The 15,653-nt window shown below is 36.8% G+C and overlaps 1 protein-coding gene across 1 annotated transcript in view; it reads right to left on the bottom strand.

The window, feature by feature from the left end:
* The window catches only part of LOC104501788 (dedicator of cytokinesis protein 4), a gene marked incomplete at both ends in the record, with an annotated part of 82,100 nt that extends 72,863 nt beyond the window's left edge, over positions 1-9,237 (bottom strand). Inside the window, 5 exons of the mRNA XM_010145662.1 lie at positions 2,161-2,257; positions 3,816-3,871; positions 6,240-6,280; positions 7,265-7,348; positions 9,169-9,237. Coding sequence (XP_010143964.1) covers positions 2,161-2,257; positions 3,816-3,871; positions 6,240-6,280; positions 7,265-7,348; positions 9,169-9,237 — 347 coding nt within the window. The remainder of the gene's footprint in view (positions 1-2,160; positions 2,258-3,815; positions 3,872-6,239; positions 6,281-7,264; positions 7,349-9,168) is intronic.
* Positions 9,238-15,653: the final 6,416 nt, after the last annotated feature.

Genomic DNA, 15,653 nt, shown 5'->3' with positions numbered 1-15,653 from the left:
TGCAGACTGGCTGCTTCTATACCATCCTGACTTCAAGGAGGTCTAGTGGCACCACTCACTGCTGTTTCTTATGTAGCAGAAGCAGCCTGTGTATCAGAAGAAGGTAGCAAATCCTCTCACCATTTAAGTCATAATTATCAACTCAGCAGTGAGAGGAGGGGTTGGAAACCTTGCAGATGCTACTGAATAGGATTTGATTACATTTTCTGTGTACACATGCTGCCAAGTCCAAACCATGGTTTGGTTGTAATGTAGTAAATAGAAGGTCAAATGTTAAAAACTGAAAACAATCGTGAGCAAATCATAATTTAAAACTAAAATATTTTAATTAAATCTTGAGACACAACTTTACAGTCAAGAGACAGTATAAGTTAACAGAGGAAAAAAGAAATTACAGCAGTTATGTCTTAGATTACAATGCGGGAAAAAAAATGTTAAAAGATGCAGAACAGCCAGCGAGGGCTGAATTTCAGTCAGAATAAAGTGATACTGAAAAGGTTTCTTACTGTGTGTTTTAAGTACACTAAACCAAAACAATTTCTACCGATGCTGGTAGTCAATCAAAGGGAGGAAATGGAAGGATATCTTACAGCAAAGAAGTCACTGGTCTGAAACTCTCCAAAAAATAGGAGATTGCAGTGGGTTCAGAGGAGTGGAAACACACGAGGGAGCTTCTATCAAAGATCCTATTGATACTGCACAACATTTAGATAAAGTAGAATAATCCCACATCTGTGTGATTTATTTAATGGCGCAAGAGTTGCTTAAATGACTGGTGACTCAACACACGACTATAAATAGGAATAGCCACAATCAAGTGGCTGAGTTTCAAAGTGTTTTCTCTAAGAAAAAAAAGTTTGCCTACTGTAAGAAAAAAACCACAAACATTTTTATTGATACAATTTTTGCTTTAACTGAAGCTTTTAAGGGAGGTAATTAAAGAACTGGAGAGGCTGTATTTGCAGAGAGAGCAAAGTAGACCAATGGAGTGATAAATGGAAATTATAGAAATAGCACACACCATGGGTTTTCCTTGAGAAAGAAATAATAGTTGCAATAGTTGCTTATTGCTACTTTGCATTTGTTGCTCACCCAACTGCTAATGGAATACTATACCCACTTCTTAGTCCATAAACATGGGTTGAGAAGAGAGGAATGGTTACGGCTAAAATACACAATTTAAAGTGAAATTTGAGAAGATTAATCTACTAAGATAGTTGAACAGAAAGCTAAGACTGCAGGTATCCAAGTGGAACAATTTCATAGAAGGGCATTCTGTAGGGAGTTGTTACAGAATTACTTAGACTGGTATGAATGAAATATGAAAATGTATACACAAGTATGAGATGAAATGACAGGAAAAGGAAAGGTAGGCACTAATAACCACCGTAAGCGCAATTTCATTTGAAGAAGAGAAACAAACTAACCTGAAGATGTCAGAGAGAGGGAGAAAAAGACCAAAGCCACAAGACACCCAGGAAAAAAAAAAGAAAAAAAGAAAGAAAGAAAGACAGAAAACACTCTGAAATGTCGGACTTTTACTTAAAACTCGTAACATGTCAGATAAGGAAGAAGTTCAAGACCAGAATACACTTCAGTAATACGTGGTAGATAAATGCAAAATGAGCTCACTATTGCTGATCAAGAGCCACCCCCCAGGCACCCTCAGGAATAAGGACTCAACAGCTGGCATGTCTCAACCTCTGTGTCATACACAGGAGATCTTGGTCAAGTAACATGGACACACCTCAGCACTTGTGAGGTATGGATGTGAAAGGAAATAAAAATACATGCGAAAACAAGTATAAATCAAATCAACCGCCTGAAAGATTTTTCAATACTGTATTTCTATATTTCAATAAAATACCAAGAGTGATTGTTACACTTATTTCCAACAATTCAGACAAAGGAATCCTTAAATCCAATGGCTACAGTATGAAGCTGGACAAGACTCAATCAGTAAGTTGCTTAAGTTTAGCAGCAGTAATAGTCAACAGTTGGAACAAATTAAGAGACGTATATACTCCATAATTAGAACAGTTAAAAACAAATCCAAATGCTTTTTTTTCCTTAAATACATGCTTAAACTAAACTAGAACACCTAAACAGTGTGCTTTTGAGTTGGCATTAAATTAAAGCAATATTATTCAGGGTACTTGCCACATAGAGTTGTTTCCACATCGTTCCCCAGTCTCTTAAAGTTGATGTCATTTCTGTAATAACAGAATCTTCTGTTGGAATAACCATTTCAAATTGTCTGTAACATGCAGAAGAACACATGATATTACACAAGCATTACAAATCCCATGATAGTTACAAATATAAACACTTTGTCCTGCCAGCAATGATGTCTATCAACCTACAGAGGTGTACCTTCAGCCCATGACACTTTTTATCTGTATATTTCATTTAATTTCCATGGAGGAATCTTGGGTGAAAATAATTTAATTCCCATGGGAATTCTTGGGCCTAGAGAAGTCAGGGTGAGTTTTTTACTCTAAGATAAGCATGTCAGAAACTACTTTCACAGCGGAGTAATTCCCATAGTTTCCAAAGGGATCTTGCCACTTAAGCTTAGTCACCAAACCAGTGATTGTTCTCAACTCTTTTTACAGCTTTATTTATAAAAACAAGACAGAAAATGCCATTCCTTCAACTGAAAGATGATAAATACTCAAAAGAACACTAATACAGTGATGCTGGTCAAGAAAAAGCTGGGTTGGCTTGGTCAAGACAAAACTCTCCACCACACTGTCATCACTACCATTTCATTCTGACACAGTTTGCATTCATGCATGGATTACTTTTCTCATTGTATCATTTCTCTCATATCACATTAACATAACAATGTGACAGCCCCTAGCTATAATATGCTGTAGGGCACATAGCCTGAATGGGAGACACAGACTAATGAAGAAAAAAAAGAGGCAAAGGTTGAACTCCTTCCAAGTACTGTTAGAGTGTCTGCTAACAAAAATTATTCCATCTTTGTTTTGGTGTGATGGTTTACAAAGATTTTATTTCTCTATCGGTAAATCTAAATGATACAATGTTATTGGTCCCAAATTAAGGAAAATTTTGGAAGAAACTGTGTTTAACTAAGATCAATGAGAAATAAAACATTTTTTAAAGTGACACTGTTAAGGTATTATGTCTAAAAAGCAGTAAAAATCAGTGTTTCTTTTAGTCAGAATATTTGAGTTCCAAAACAAGTTTTTAATCTAATTTTAACCAACTGCTCTAGTCTTTATTAACTCCTCTAAAAATGAAAATAATTAATGGCTCTTCATCACCTGATGAAGAGTAGTAAAGGAAAAAACATCTCTCCATTTACAGTTTTAGTGAAATTTTTTGCCATTGAACTGATATATTGTTTCACCACTTTTCTGATAAAATGACAGCTGTCTGCCACAGTACAGCTTCTCTCTTCAAAGAAAACTAATCTTAAGCAGCAGGTTAATAGCCAGGTTAATAGCTTCTGTACAGAACAACTTCTTCTAATTAAGGCAGTACCTTTTTCAAGCGAAACTTAACAACAGAAAGTGAAAACATGCAAGTGTTTTCTCTTTCCTCTAGCCAATACAGACTGATATTCCCAGTTGTGCTCCATGTCTTTTCAGAATGCATCACTCCAATTTTATGACCGTGCAGGAGTATTAGGTTAGCTAAGGACAACCATTTAAAGTCCTGTGGCAGTAAGCTCAAGTTAAGATAATATAACGTAACAAAATCCCCACTTAACCTTATAAGCAAAAGATCTTTTGTACAAGTAACTGAGCATGTTTAAATACTTGAATCAAGAACATTTCACCTACCCTTTGTTCTTAACACATGCATTTTTCAAGTGAACATAGTTGGATGGAAATATGCCCTGAAAAATAAAAAGACTTCAGATAAAAACAAAAAGCCTCTCCTTACATGACTTTGGAGTACCCTTTAATATGCCAATGCATGCTGAATTAGTCTCCAAATAATTACCAAAAAACACACACAAAAAAAGAATACAATATATACTCAGTACAGATCTAATGGAAACTAAAACGCCATATACAGTAGAGTTGAAATCCCTCAATGCTTCAGAAAATTAGAAGATAAACATGTGTAGAACATATAGAAGATTGCTTGAGAGCTCACTTATCCTAGATGGTTCTATTAATTATTCCCCCAAACATCTTAACAACAGCATCTTAAAAACAGTATTTTCAGAGAGAGATTTTCAAAATAAAGCAGAATAACTTTATTTTTATTGAACTTTGTTAACTTCATAAAGTCAAAGTTTTATTTGATGACTACTATGCCCTGCAGTGCACATGAAAGCTGTGGTAGATGTCTACCAATGAGCCTGTGTCCTGAGAGGAGTAGTCCTTTTCTAGGTATTGTAAGGGCTCTCCACTGTTCTTCTAAACGGACAGCACCGCAGCAACAGTCACATTGCTCTTACAGTGCACTAACCTTCGTAAATCAGGACAATAAGCTAAATGAAGCAACTCAGCTTCAAGCTTCTGGCTGGGAGCATAATATGCTACACCCTACTCCATAATGCAGTGAGGGAAAACCACATACATGTTCTCTTTATAATAAGCAGAGCTGCATACAGCTTTCTTTCCTTTGTGAAGATGGTGCTCCATTTTCCATTAACACAGATGTTAGACCTTTGACAAAAACACATCTACTACACAGAGGCAGTTGCCCTTGTGAACGCTCCTACTCCTCCGAAATGTAAAATAGTTCAGAAGAGCATCTCCCAAGGCCAGTAAGATGCACGGCCTTGCACTTGTAATGATGTGCCAGAAAACAGGATGGCCGCACATGCACTTTTACCACAGACCAGCTGTCACAGATAAATTTCTTTGTCAAAGCTGGCAGAATAACAACAGAATAATCTTCACAGAGCACTACCAAATAACAAGTGGAGTTACAAGGTGCTCTTATTATTTAATTTTCCGACAGAATCCCTTTAAAAATCCTATTCAGAAAACTGTTTGCACTCACACTCGGATAGCAAAAAATATTTCTTCACACATCAAGTCATGTTTAGAAAACTTATTCATAACTTCTATCAACACATTTGACAGACCACAAAGCAAGCCTGACAGCAAGCATGTGGTGAAAATTGCAACAAAAGACACAGAAAATGCAATAACAAATCCCAACTGCTCATGTCTTATAAATCTAATTGCAATATGTGTCAATGAAGTCAAAGTAGTAAGCATTAGATCAGACTCTGTGGCCAAATTTATTGCTCACACTGACCTGCCATATAAAGCAAGGGAAATTTATGTGAGCAGAGCCTGCAGGCCTAGGCACAAAATATCAATGACTTATGAGCCCCTAGAAACTTTTGAAATTAAACTATATGTGCCTTGTTTTGCAGCAGGAGAGTCTTGGAAATAAGGAGAGAGAAAGAGGGAAGCTTACAATGCAGGTTAAAGGAGCATCACATGATTTAAGATTTTTCTTCAGTGGCTTTACTAAGACTAAAAACTCTAGTATTGTGTTGAAGGAAAAAAGGAAATCTTGAAATAGTTTCACATATGAAAATAAAATCTTTACAGTCACAGAGGCAAGTCAGCAGGAGAGATTAAGAAAATAGAAAAACCAGACAGACGGGTAAAGCTTAAGCATATTTAACATAAACACTGAAATACAAATTTCATAGTATTTCATGTCTGAATGTAGGAAAAAAAAAAGATCAGCGAAGTCTGGTTTAGAGTACTATCAGCTACCCCACTATGGGAATCAAAGACTACTCATGGAAGAAAAATAAAATAAACCATATATTTTACATGACAATACATATAATTTACTCAGTTGATACTCTGCATGTGGCTCCCATAAACTAGCTGTCTCAACTGGCTGCTCCAAATTAATTCATGACATCAAGAAAAATAGGCACAGTCTAACCAACTTTTCGAGCAGTATTTACAACTTCTATTCTCAGTAGTCATCTCCCTTCAACTTAGCTTCCTCCAAGTTCACAACCTAAAAACCAGAAACATAAGAAAATTCACCAGAGCCTCAGATTTTTCAAGTTTATCATCCTAGGAGCATTATCATCATAGGAGCATTTCATAAGTGTAATCCATGTCCAAACCTAATTAAAGCCATACCAATAGTATACTTAACACTAAGCTCTAGTTTTCTGTGAAGAGTAACTATCATGTACATGGAGACTATAAACCTTTAAAAAGTAAATACACATTTTTGCCAAAGAATGCAAAACTGCTATTGACCTTTACCTTAACATTGGGGTTTTTTAAGGCAAATCCTCTGTACCATCCTGTGAAGAAAGAACATTTTGCTTTTTAAAATATGCAGATCACTTCCATAAGTAAAAGAGATTTCATCTTTCCCTTTTGGATGGATAAGACAATTACATAGTGCTGTCAGACTGCACTCATTTAAAAGCCTTTCCATACAATGAAAGGTATTTTTTTTAAACCAGCTCATACTCAGAAGACTTAATTCACACAATTCCAGGAATTACTCTTTAACCCTGTATCCCCCAATCTTTCTAACAATGTAGCCCAGGTGTATTTTGCACTAGACACCACACCAGTCAAAAGGGAAATGGTTTCACTGTAAATGTTTAGAAATCAAGTTTAGAACATGAAGTCCAAATATATCAACCACATTACTATATAAAAGTCATAGTATACCTGATTCAAAAGAACAGATCCTATGCCTTCAGTAAGACTGCAAGATTAAGAGTATATAACACTGATATGAAACCACAAAATACCTATATAACCCTAAACGATCAAAAAAATCATATTGACAGACAAGCCTTATGTAATGTATTAAGGAGGCAGCTTATTAAAAAAAATGCAACTTTATTTCTTACACTAGTAATGGACATTCACTAAAGTCATATTAGTATTCTCTACCTCAGAACAGAGGCAGAAGAACAATGCTTTAAGATCTGAAGTTAAGACTTTGAATTCATTAGAAAGAGTCCTGATGGCAGCCAGGATTCCCTTAGAAATACCACGAAAGCAGAAGAATAACAATGAGAATTTCTTACCGTTTTAACCGTTATTTTTATTAAATAAAGAGATTAAGCAGAAAGAGCAAACAGCAAATTAGTTGTTCTAGGGTTTAGAGCTCACTAGAATTACGAAAAAAAAAAATGAAGAGGCCAGGATGTCTTGCATTACTGACTTCAAAAATATGTTAATTTAACAAAATAAATGAATAGCAATGGGGTTCAGATCAACAGTATACAAAACTTCATTATCATTGGAATTCCAACCTGTACACTCACCATCACATTTCTCTAATATTTGAACGGTGTCTCCAATCTCCAGCGATAGGCCATGTGGGACTGTCCCGCGAAAACCAGCTATTACTGAAAGAGATAATAAGTTTCAATTAGTTACAATACTAAAATATTAATTATTATTCCTCTTGTTAACAAAAAAACTATATTAACAGGGAAAATTGAGTGTTAGAACAAAGAGGCTTACAGAAATTTATTAAGCTCTAGAAAGAATCAAAGGTTAAGCCACTTCTATGGGCAGAAAATTTAAAATGCAAGACTTGGGAAAAAAACCAAAACACTTAACAGACCTACTATACATGAATGGAAGGCTTGTACTGGCGAACACTGTTACCTAGATCATAACTACCCAGGAACTGTTCTATTCCTATTGCTCACACTAACACATATCAGACCTCAAAATTTTACAAGCTGAAAGTGCCAATATTTTTGTTTCCAGCTATATCACCCACATGCCACAAAAGGAAAAGTCTCATTTCACACTGACTTAATGGATTCTGTAGACCCAATACTCCACAGAACCTCAAGAATGAGAAAATGGTTAGGAGGTAGAGACCAGCAAAGGGTGCTGTCTGCTAAAATACATTAAGTGCACACATGTTCTTGCCCTGCATCCTCCCTGAAGCTGGTGAAGCCCAGGTCATGAGCTCAGGCTGGGACAAAAGCCACAGATATGGGCTTCCACAGCTGGAGATAAAACATCCCTATAAATCAAAATGTCCACCAGAGCAGTGATGTTCCCAAATACTTAAAATGGTCACATTTTAAGCCTTAAATTGTTAGTACTAAAAAGATAGCCAGCTATTTTTTTCATTCCAGACCAAAATATAATACTCAAAAGCCACTTAAAAGCCACTCAAAATGCTCATTCCTACAAATGCTAAAAGCCCATTAGCATGGATTAACAGCAATTCAGGTTTGAAATTCTGAACTAAAATACTGCCTAATTCAGTCCACGAGACCATCGATTATTATAAAACATTCTATTATAAAACATTCTATTAGAGCTTAATTTTGAATTTGAAGAGGAAAACAGCCTTCTACCAATATCAGCAGGGCATGATGCACAAAATGACTTAGTGGTGTAACAGCAGTCTTGCTGCTATCAAACATCTATCCATCTAGATAGGAAAACCCAAATCTCACAGCAAAGTGAAAAAAAAAAAAACAACAAAACCACAATCAAGAGGCATGAGAACAAATCTTCACATGTAAAAGCCAAAAGGAAACCCCATGGGTGCAGATATGCACCCACCAAGGGACCTGCAAGACTGAGTCACAACAATCCATTTCAGTGTCTCTTGTCTGATGTCAGAGTTCTCTCCCACCACAGGCAGAGACTATGCTCAGACACAATATAACCTGTCACCCACTCCCTGTGCCTGTCACATTGATTGTGAAAGGTAGCAGGGGAGATTAGCTGTCAGCAACCACAAATAAATGAAAATTCATTTGTGAGTCTTTGCCAGAAAGATCCTTTAGATTGAGTCTTAAAATGTGGAAATGGTTAACACTACAGGATGGGATGTATAAAAATGTACAACTATACTTTTGCCAAATCTTTCTTCAGAATCTGAAGGCTTCAAAACTCAATTCAATCATCACTTCTTTTGTCACTGTGTTTAATCCTTTTATCTATCCCTTTGAAAAAAAAAAAAGAAGAAAAAAACCAGCCTGTGGACATGCCTGGCCAGTCCCTAGGAGTTTGATGTAACTCGTGACCAGTATTTGTAGCATTGAGTTTTATCGGATTTTTTCCCCAACGCATGTGTATGGAATCAATTTCTGTTCATGTTGGTGCTCCTCCTACTCTCCAAGGTATTTACATAGAACTAAAATACCCTGAGATAAGCATTATAGGAGAACTGCTGCTACTTTGGTTCCCTCACCATGATCAAGTACACCATTTTTCGAGTTAGTTAGCTGCAGACCAGCATTTGTATGTTCATGAAGTTTGTCTACGAGTTGAAAAATGAGAATTTAATTAATTCTTATATAAAGATCTGAAAATTAAAACATCTTATTAATTATGAACAGATGAAAATAAAAAACAAAACTCCCTGAATATCAGTAAAATGTGTATCTATCTCTGCGCCACTGGAATGACAGGCATCATTCTGGTCACCTTTCTAGCTTGCAAGAAGAAAACTGAATTATGAAACCTGCCAAAATAGCATGCACAGCCAATGAAATAAAACTAAGGAATTAACAGAAGAAGCATGTAAAGCCAAACCAAACCAAATCCTGAAGATTTATTGCACTTGTGAGATGTCTTATTTTTAAACTCCGTAAGAATGACAGTAATTTTCTCCTTAAGAGCCAATATATCCTGTCACATTGTTATGATCTGACTTTGCTGTGACATTCAATTTTTAGTACTTAGTTACTAGATCTGTTAAAGATTTTTACCTTTTTTTTTTTTTTTAGGAGAAGTTTCAAAAAAGCCTTTTAGGACACAAAAAGATTGAAATCTGACACAGTGTAGAAAATAGCTAGGATTTCTTTCAGAGCACGTATGGAAGAAAAAAAATATACCTTGAAATATCATCTAGAAGAATGGCCCGCAGAATACCAGAAAAAAGAAAGAAAGAAAGAAGGGCATCACCTGTACCACTGAGCCAGCACATTCACCTGACCCACTCGCAAACCTGACTGGTTTATTGCAGAGATGCAGTGAGGTCAGGCTAGAAGTAGGCAGCTCATGGCCTTAGCAATGTCACTCAAATGAAAAGAAAGTGCACTGCAGAGCAGCAGAGAATTTAGTGCAAAGTACAGAATCCACAGATAAACATTACACAAATGTTTACTCGGCTAACTTTCAACTAATCGAGTCATGTTACAGAATTGGGATCAAAACAGAAGGTGGCTATTCATGTCTTTTTAATTTATCTGTAGGGTATATACATAAGTAGACTATACAAGCAGAATAATGATGAAGTCATGGAAGGAGGTAGTTACAGTTCGACCAGAGACGAACCCAGGATTCAGTGGTTCAGCTAGGACACAGTGTTCTTAACCAAGCCATGATAAAAATTTGATGTATTGAACCTCTTGCCCTTTCCTCCAACAACCACATTGTCCTGCAACACTTTGCAGATGCTCCTGATTATTTCTCTTGGTAGTAGTAAGTACATAATTAATCACCCTGTGGTGACTCTGGCTTAAAGTGTTGTCAGCCTAATTTGAGAGCAGTACACATTTATCATACTCATGGAACTGGACTTCTTACAAATACAGCATTCACCAAGCCATGTGCATCAAACATGCACCATTTTCATTCTTATAACAACAGTAGCCGGTGTGGTTATCACCTTCTCTCACTTCCATTGCAACTGGACAGCAGAGACCTTTAGAAAAGAAGGACAGACAGGAAAAAGAGAAATCCACTCTGAAAATCCAACCAATGTCTGCAAGTCTTTGCAGACTTGCTGTCCACATGTGTCCGCAGGAAGATAAGAATCAAAAGCACTTTTATCTAGATTCATTTTTTTGTCATTGTAGTATCAGAAGGTCATATAGATGTCCTATTTGTGTTTCAAGCACAGGCATAGTGACTGATGCCCTCTTCAATCCCCTCTCAGCCACAAGAGAAACGTGGGACTCCACAATAAAAGTCTGTAGGAAGCATATATTCTCAGAAGTGTTTTAGAAACTGAGCTGAAACACAGCAGCTACCTGGCATTATTAAATATTTTCTTGCTGCCAAAGAGTATTCAGAGAATGAGAAAGCAAGACAAAAATACGGGACACAAAACTGATCCATACAGAGGGTGAAATCATATGATGAGTACTATGGTGACATGCAATATTAAAACAGCTTTGGGTTTAATGCCGAGCTTAAAGTGTTTAGGGTATTAGAAGTGCAGTGAATCCCAAATTGTGAAACAACCCATTTCCATGATAACTATGAAGAGTTAATCAGAAAGAGAAGAACCTGTACGAGATAACCAGTTAAGTTACCCGTCTGAGACTAACTGGTAAAACTAATTGAATGTGTTAATATTTCCTTAATAACATTCTTCTATATTTCAATAGAACAGAGTCAGTTCAATCAAGAATGTGACCTAAGACCTTAGAAGACATCCTTTCTATATGTTTTGCAAAGCTTTTCACTACAAGGACATGTGTGAATAATCAGAAAAGTTTTCAATCCTTACCTTCGTATCAGACCACCATTGCAATTAGGAAAAAGAAGAAATAAGGTATAACCTGATGGGGCTCTTACATTCAAGCTTCTCAGAAGAAACTTCAACTTTTTGCTCTCATCCAAATCACTGTCTGTCTGTCCCCACTGTCGGACAGTTTTACATGTGCAAGTGCCTGGCCTATAAAAACATCAAACCAAGGCCTTAATTAAAGCCTAAACTGATTTTTCCTTTTGGTGGAAGAACTCACCTTCTGATCATCTAGAGTACAGATAGCCTTGCTGTTCAAAAAAATAAAACAAGGTTCTTTTTCTGCTTGCAACTTGGTGCATTCAAATCTTCCATGTGAGTTAGCACTATAAAGATGCATTTGAGACTCACCAAGAGCATGCTGGTTTTCATGGCTGGCTTGACTTTAGTTATAAGATGAAACTGTTTTCCCACAAAAGGTGCAGTGTGACATGGTGGTCAAGATGCCCCCCATCACAGGTTAAAATAAAGCTCAGCACTACAAAAGGGGCCAGTCAGTACACTGCAGTTCCTGTCTGAGTAGCAGGACATACATTCCTGCATGTATAAAGAAATCAGTAACAGCAGAAGCAACATCTACAGTAACTACTCATACCTCAAAAGATCATTTACACCACAATAGCAGACTCAGGTTTCACATACTAAAAAACAGTCCTTCAGCTGAAGAAAGACGAGGGAGGAAAGGATGTGGGGTAGAAAAATGTAAATTACTGTAATAATTACTTTAATAATCACTTAGCCATATTGTGCACGTTAAATGCTGAAGTAAAAAATAGACTCCAATTCAATGCCCTAAGTCATGATGCCCCAGCTGTCAGAAGACAGCACATGAACCACACAGAAATGTGGTAAACACACCGGAAAATAACAAATTTGGAGGGTGGGAACACCGGGTCAGAGGAAGTGGCTGTGACAGGAAACAAGATGCTCTGATAGAAAGGGAATTGATGAGCTGGTAACAGGGGTGGGTGGCCCATTTCAAAGTTTTGCTTGGGGTTATATTCTTAAAATTTTTATGCCTGAAATAACTGGAGATCTGCACATAAGAACTAATGAGGCAGACATTGTTGTTCCTTTCCTAACGGATGACCAGAAGCTATTATTGATTCCAAATATTATCTGCTATAATTGAAATCAGGTCCGCTCAGTGGCAAAAGCAGTTTTGAGAGTATTCTGGGCTTAAAGCACAAGATCGAGACTTTCAGATACAATCATTTCAAGGGGAGTCTTTTCTATTCAACAGTGGAAAAATAATCAAAAAAGTTAGTTAAAACAATCATTTACTGTTGCATTTTTCCTTTAAGATGAAAAATTGAGCTTTTTTTAATGCAGTTTTTCAGCTGATTAGCAACAATGTATACACATTAACTCTGAGGAAGGCTCTGATTCCGTGGTTGTTATTGCAGAAATGTAAACAACTATCCTTTGATATGTATTTATGGATAGTAAATACAACAGGTACTGTAAGAAGCTGCAGAAAATGCAACATGCTCTGAGAGAGTACATCATCAGGACAGCCATTTAAAAAAGAAAAAAAATCAGACCAACAATTCTACCTGGGATACTCTTTGTAAACTCACATCTGAAGCTACTGACCACTGGTGAGCCCGGCCAAGCACCCAGCAGTAGTGCTCTCAGTATTTCATAGCACAGGATCTCCTGAGCCAGTCGTGGTATTTCTCTGCTCAACAACTATTGATGGATTTTTCTTCTATCAACTCGCCTAACCAGGCTTTATGTGCATCATAATGTCAGCATCTACAAACTCACAGTAAGCTTTCCAGTTTAAATATGCTTCATGGAAAAGAACTCTTGTTTTACAGTGCCACTTAAAATTTCATGTCCCCTTGTTCTTGTGGGAACATTTGAATGAGCAATCTCTCTTCACTCTCTCTGCACTTTAGCTGTACCTTTTCAAGGATGAAGTCTTTCTTTTCCTCAAAAGAAGCTGAAGAACCTTTTTAGATTTCTGAATAGCAGAATTTTTAGAAGCATAAACAGAGGCATACAACTTTACTAATGTAGAATGGTCAAAGCTTACCGTAAATGGCCATCACATGCACCGAGTTCTGCTTACATACGAATTGATCTGGACGGAATAGCATGATAGCATAGCTACATGCTCATGCTTCTAATACACAAGTTAATTCAGGCATCTGTTCAGTAATGCATTGTGCTGCCTACAGATACCCTAGGAGGCTTGCTGCAAACCAGAAACAAGCTAATGAAGACAGTGACAGAAAAGCAGAAAGGGCGGGGGGGAGGAATCAATCTAATCTCCTTTCAATAAACACAATACATATGACTGTTAGTTTCAAGAACAGAAGTGATCCCTAAATCTCTTGCAGATTACCGAGGATAAACACTCTCAAATTTATACTGAAATGAAAGAATGCAAAGTCTCTTGCCTGTATATGTACACCACAATTAAAGTATGATACTCCTGAGCCATGTGTGGCATTTGAACATCTCAAGTGCTGCTCACGTGCGGCAGTCAATTGTTCTTAGAAGATGAGTGCTTGCATGTAATTTTCCTAATAAGAACATTTACTGAACAGCTATCCATGAAAATACTTAATATCAAAAATTGTCAAAAAAATTTGCATCCATGTCCGAGCTTTGAAAATACTATATAATGCAGAATACTTATACACAACTGTTCTCCATTTGTCTGAAAAACAAAACAAAACCATCTGGAATTTCTACTGCAAATAGCGCTAACTACCTATACAGACAAGGCAAATGCCATGTCTGAAATACACAAAGGACACAGAGCTGCAAGCAGACTATATTCCCTCCCGTGCTGGTCTCAACATTACAATTCAGCAAGGTAATCACTTTCAAATCCCCGATTACAATGCTACCAAAAACCGTAAGACAGTTCTAACATAGATAATCAGTTTAGTGTGACTGTCTGGACATTTGTCAAGCTCTCCTCATCCTGCATCTCAGCTACTAGCAGGAACCTTACCATCTCTTTCATAATAGCTTTACTGGTACTCCCAATACCTGCAAACACTTTTGTTACTCTAGCTATCAGGCACTGTATCACAGAAAAGAGCACAACAAGTAACTAGTGATGGCAACTATTTGCTGTTGAGAATAGCTGCCAATCTAGAACACCAAAACTGGCGTAATTCAGCATGTACTACCAGAACTACTGACCTTGCAGGTATGAGATATCATCAATTGTTTTTCTTCTTCTATCAAATAGTTTGTTAATCCCTTTATATTTCTTGAACTCCTGCTGCATCTTACATCTACGTCTTGTCCCTGCTAAGAGCAATTTCTTAATTTGCATTTGTTCTAGAACCACAGATTTAAAAGTAAAAAGAAAATAAACCCAACAGGTCTTTACAAATCTAGAAAATCTAGTACACCTTAGAATCTATGAATAGATGACACAGCTCCTCTCTGTGAATTTGCTCAGGAGTCTCCTTCCCCACAGAGAAGGAATGTCAATGTAAAACTGGTCAGAAACATCACAGTAGAAGGTGAAGTGGACTCAGTACAATCAGATATAGATTTCATGCATTCAATCAAATTACAATAAAGAAACTAGTCTACATGCAGTTCAACCAGGTCATCTCACCATTCTCTAATGCAGAGCTACAGGTACAGTAATGATGCCCTAAGACTGCCATCTTGAACAGTAAGGGTGGATTAAGCGTCATTTTCCTTCATTACTTGGAAACAGCAACAGCTTAAAAATCCAGATAGTAGAAAGGAGTAAGTGAAAAAAAAATGATTATCTTAAAATGATATTATCTAAGAACAGCCTTTTTTAGTTTAAAATAACTATGCTATTCACTATGAATTTATCAAGACTAAGTATTTCCAAAGTTGGAAGCATTTTCAAACTTTCTTAGGTAATTGCTTTAATTTCTAACAGCACGATCAAGGAAAAGAGTTATTGCTATTTAACTTTAACTTGGAAAAGCCTTCACATTTTGCCGATAACCTTGGGAGAGCCAAAGCTGCTGATTAAAATCAAGTAAACCACCAGGGTTTTTGTAACTTCTTGTAAGTGTCAGGTAGGGTAAAGAAGGAAGGTTAATGTATTCACAGCACAAGTGCATCATATAAGGTCCATCAAAGCCAACAAAGCCCCGCCATTACAGATAGCAGGTCTCATGACAACTCTTCAGTGTGTTTTGGATCTCATTACAGCATGAGGTGGAACTCACCAAAACCTCCAA

The sequence above is a fragment of the Buceros rhinoceros genome, unplaced genomic scaffold (genome assembly GCF_000710305.1).
Source record: "Buceros rhinoceros silvestris isolate BGI_N320 unplaced genomic scaffold, ASM71030v1 scaffold4461, whole genome shotgun sequence".
In the NCBI taxonomy this organism is placed as follows: domain Eukaryota; kingdom Metazoa; phylum Chordata; class Aves; order Bucerotiformes; family Bucerotidae; genus Buceros; species Buceros rhinoceros.
This window is presented reverse-complemented; position numbering and strand designations above follow the sequence as displayed.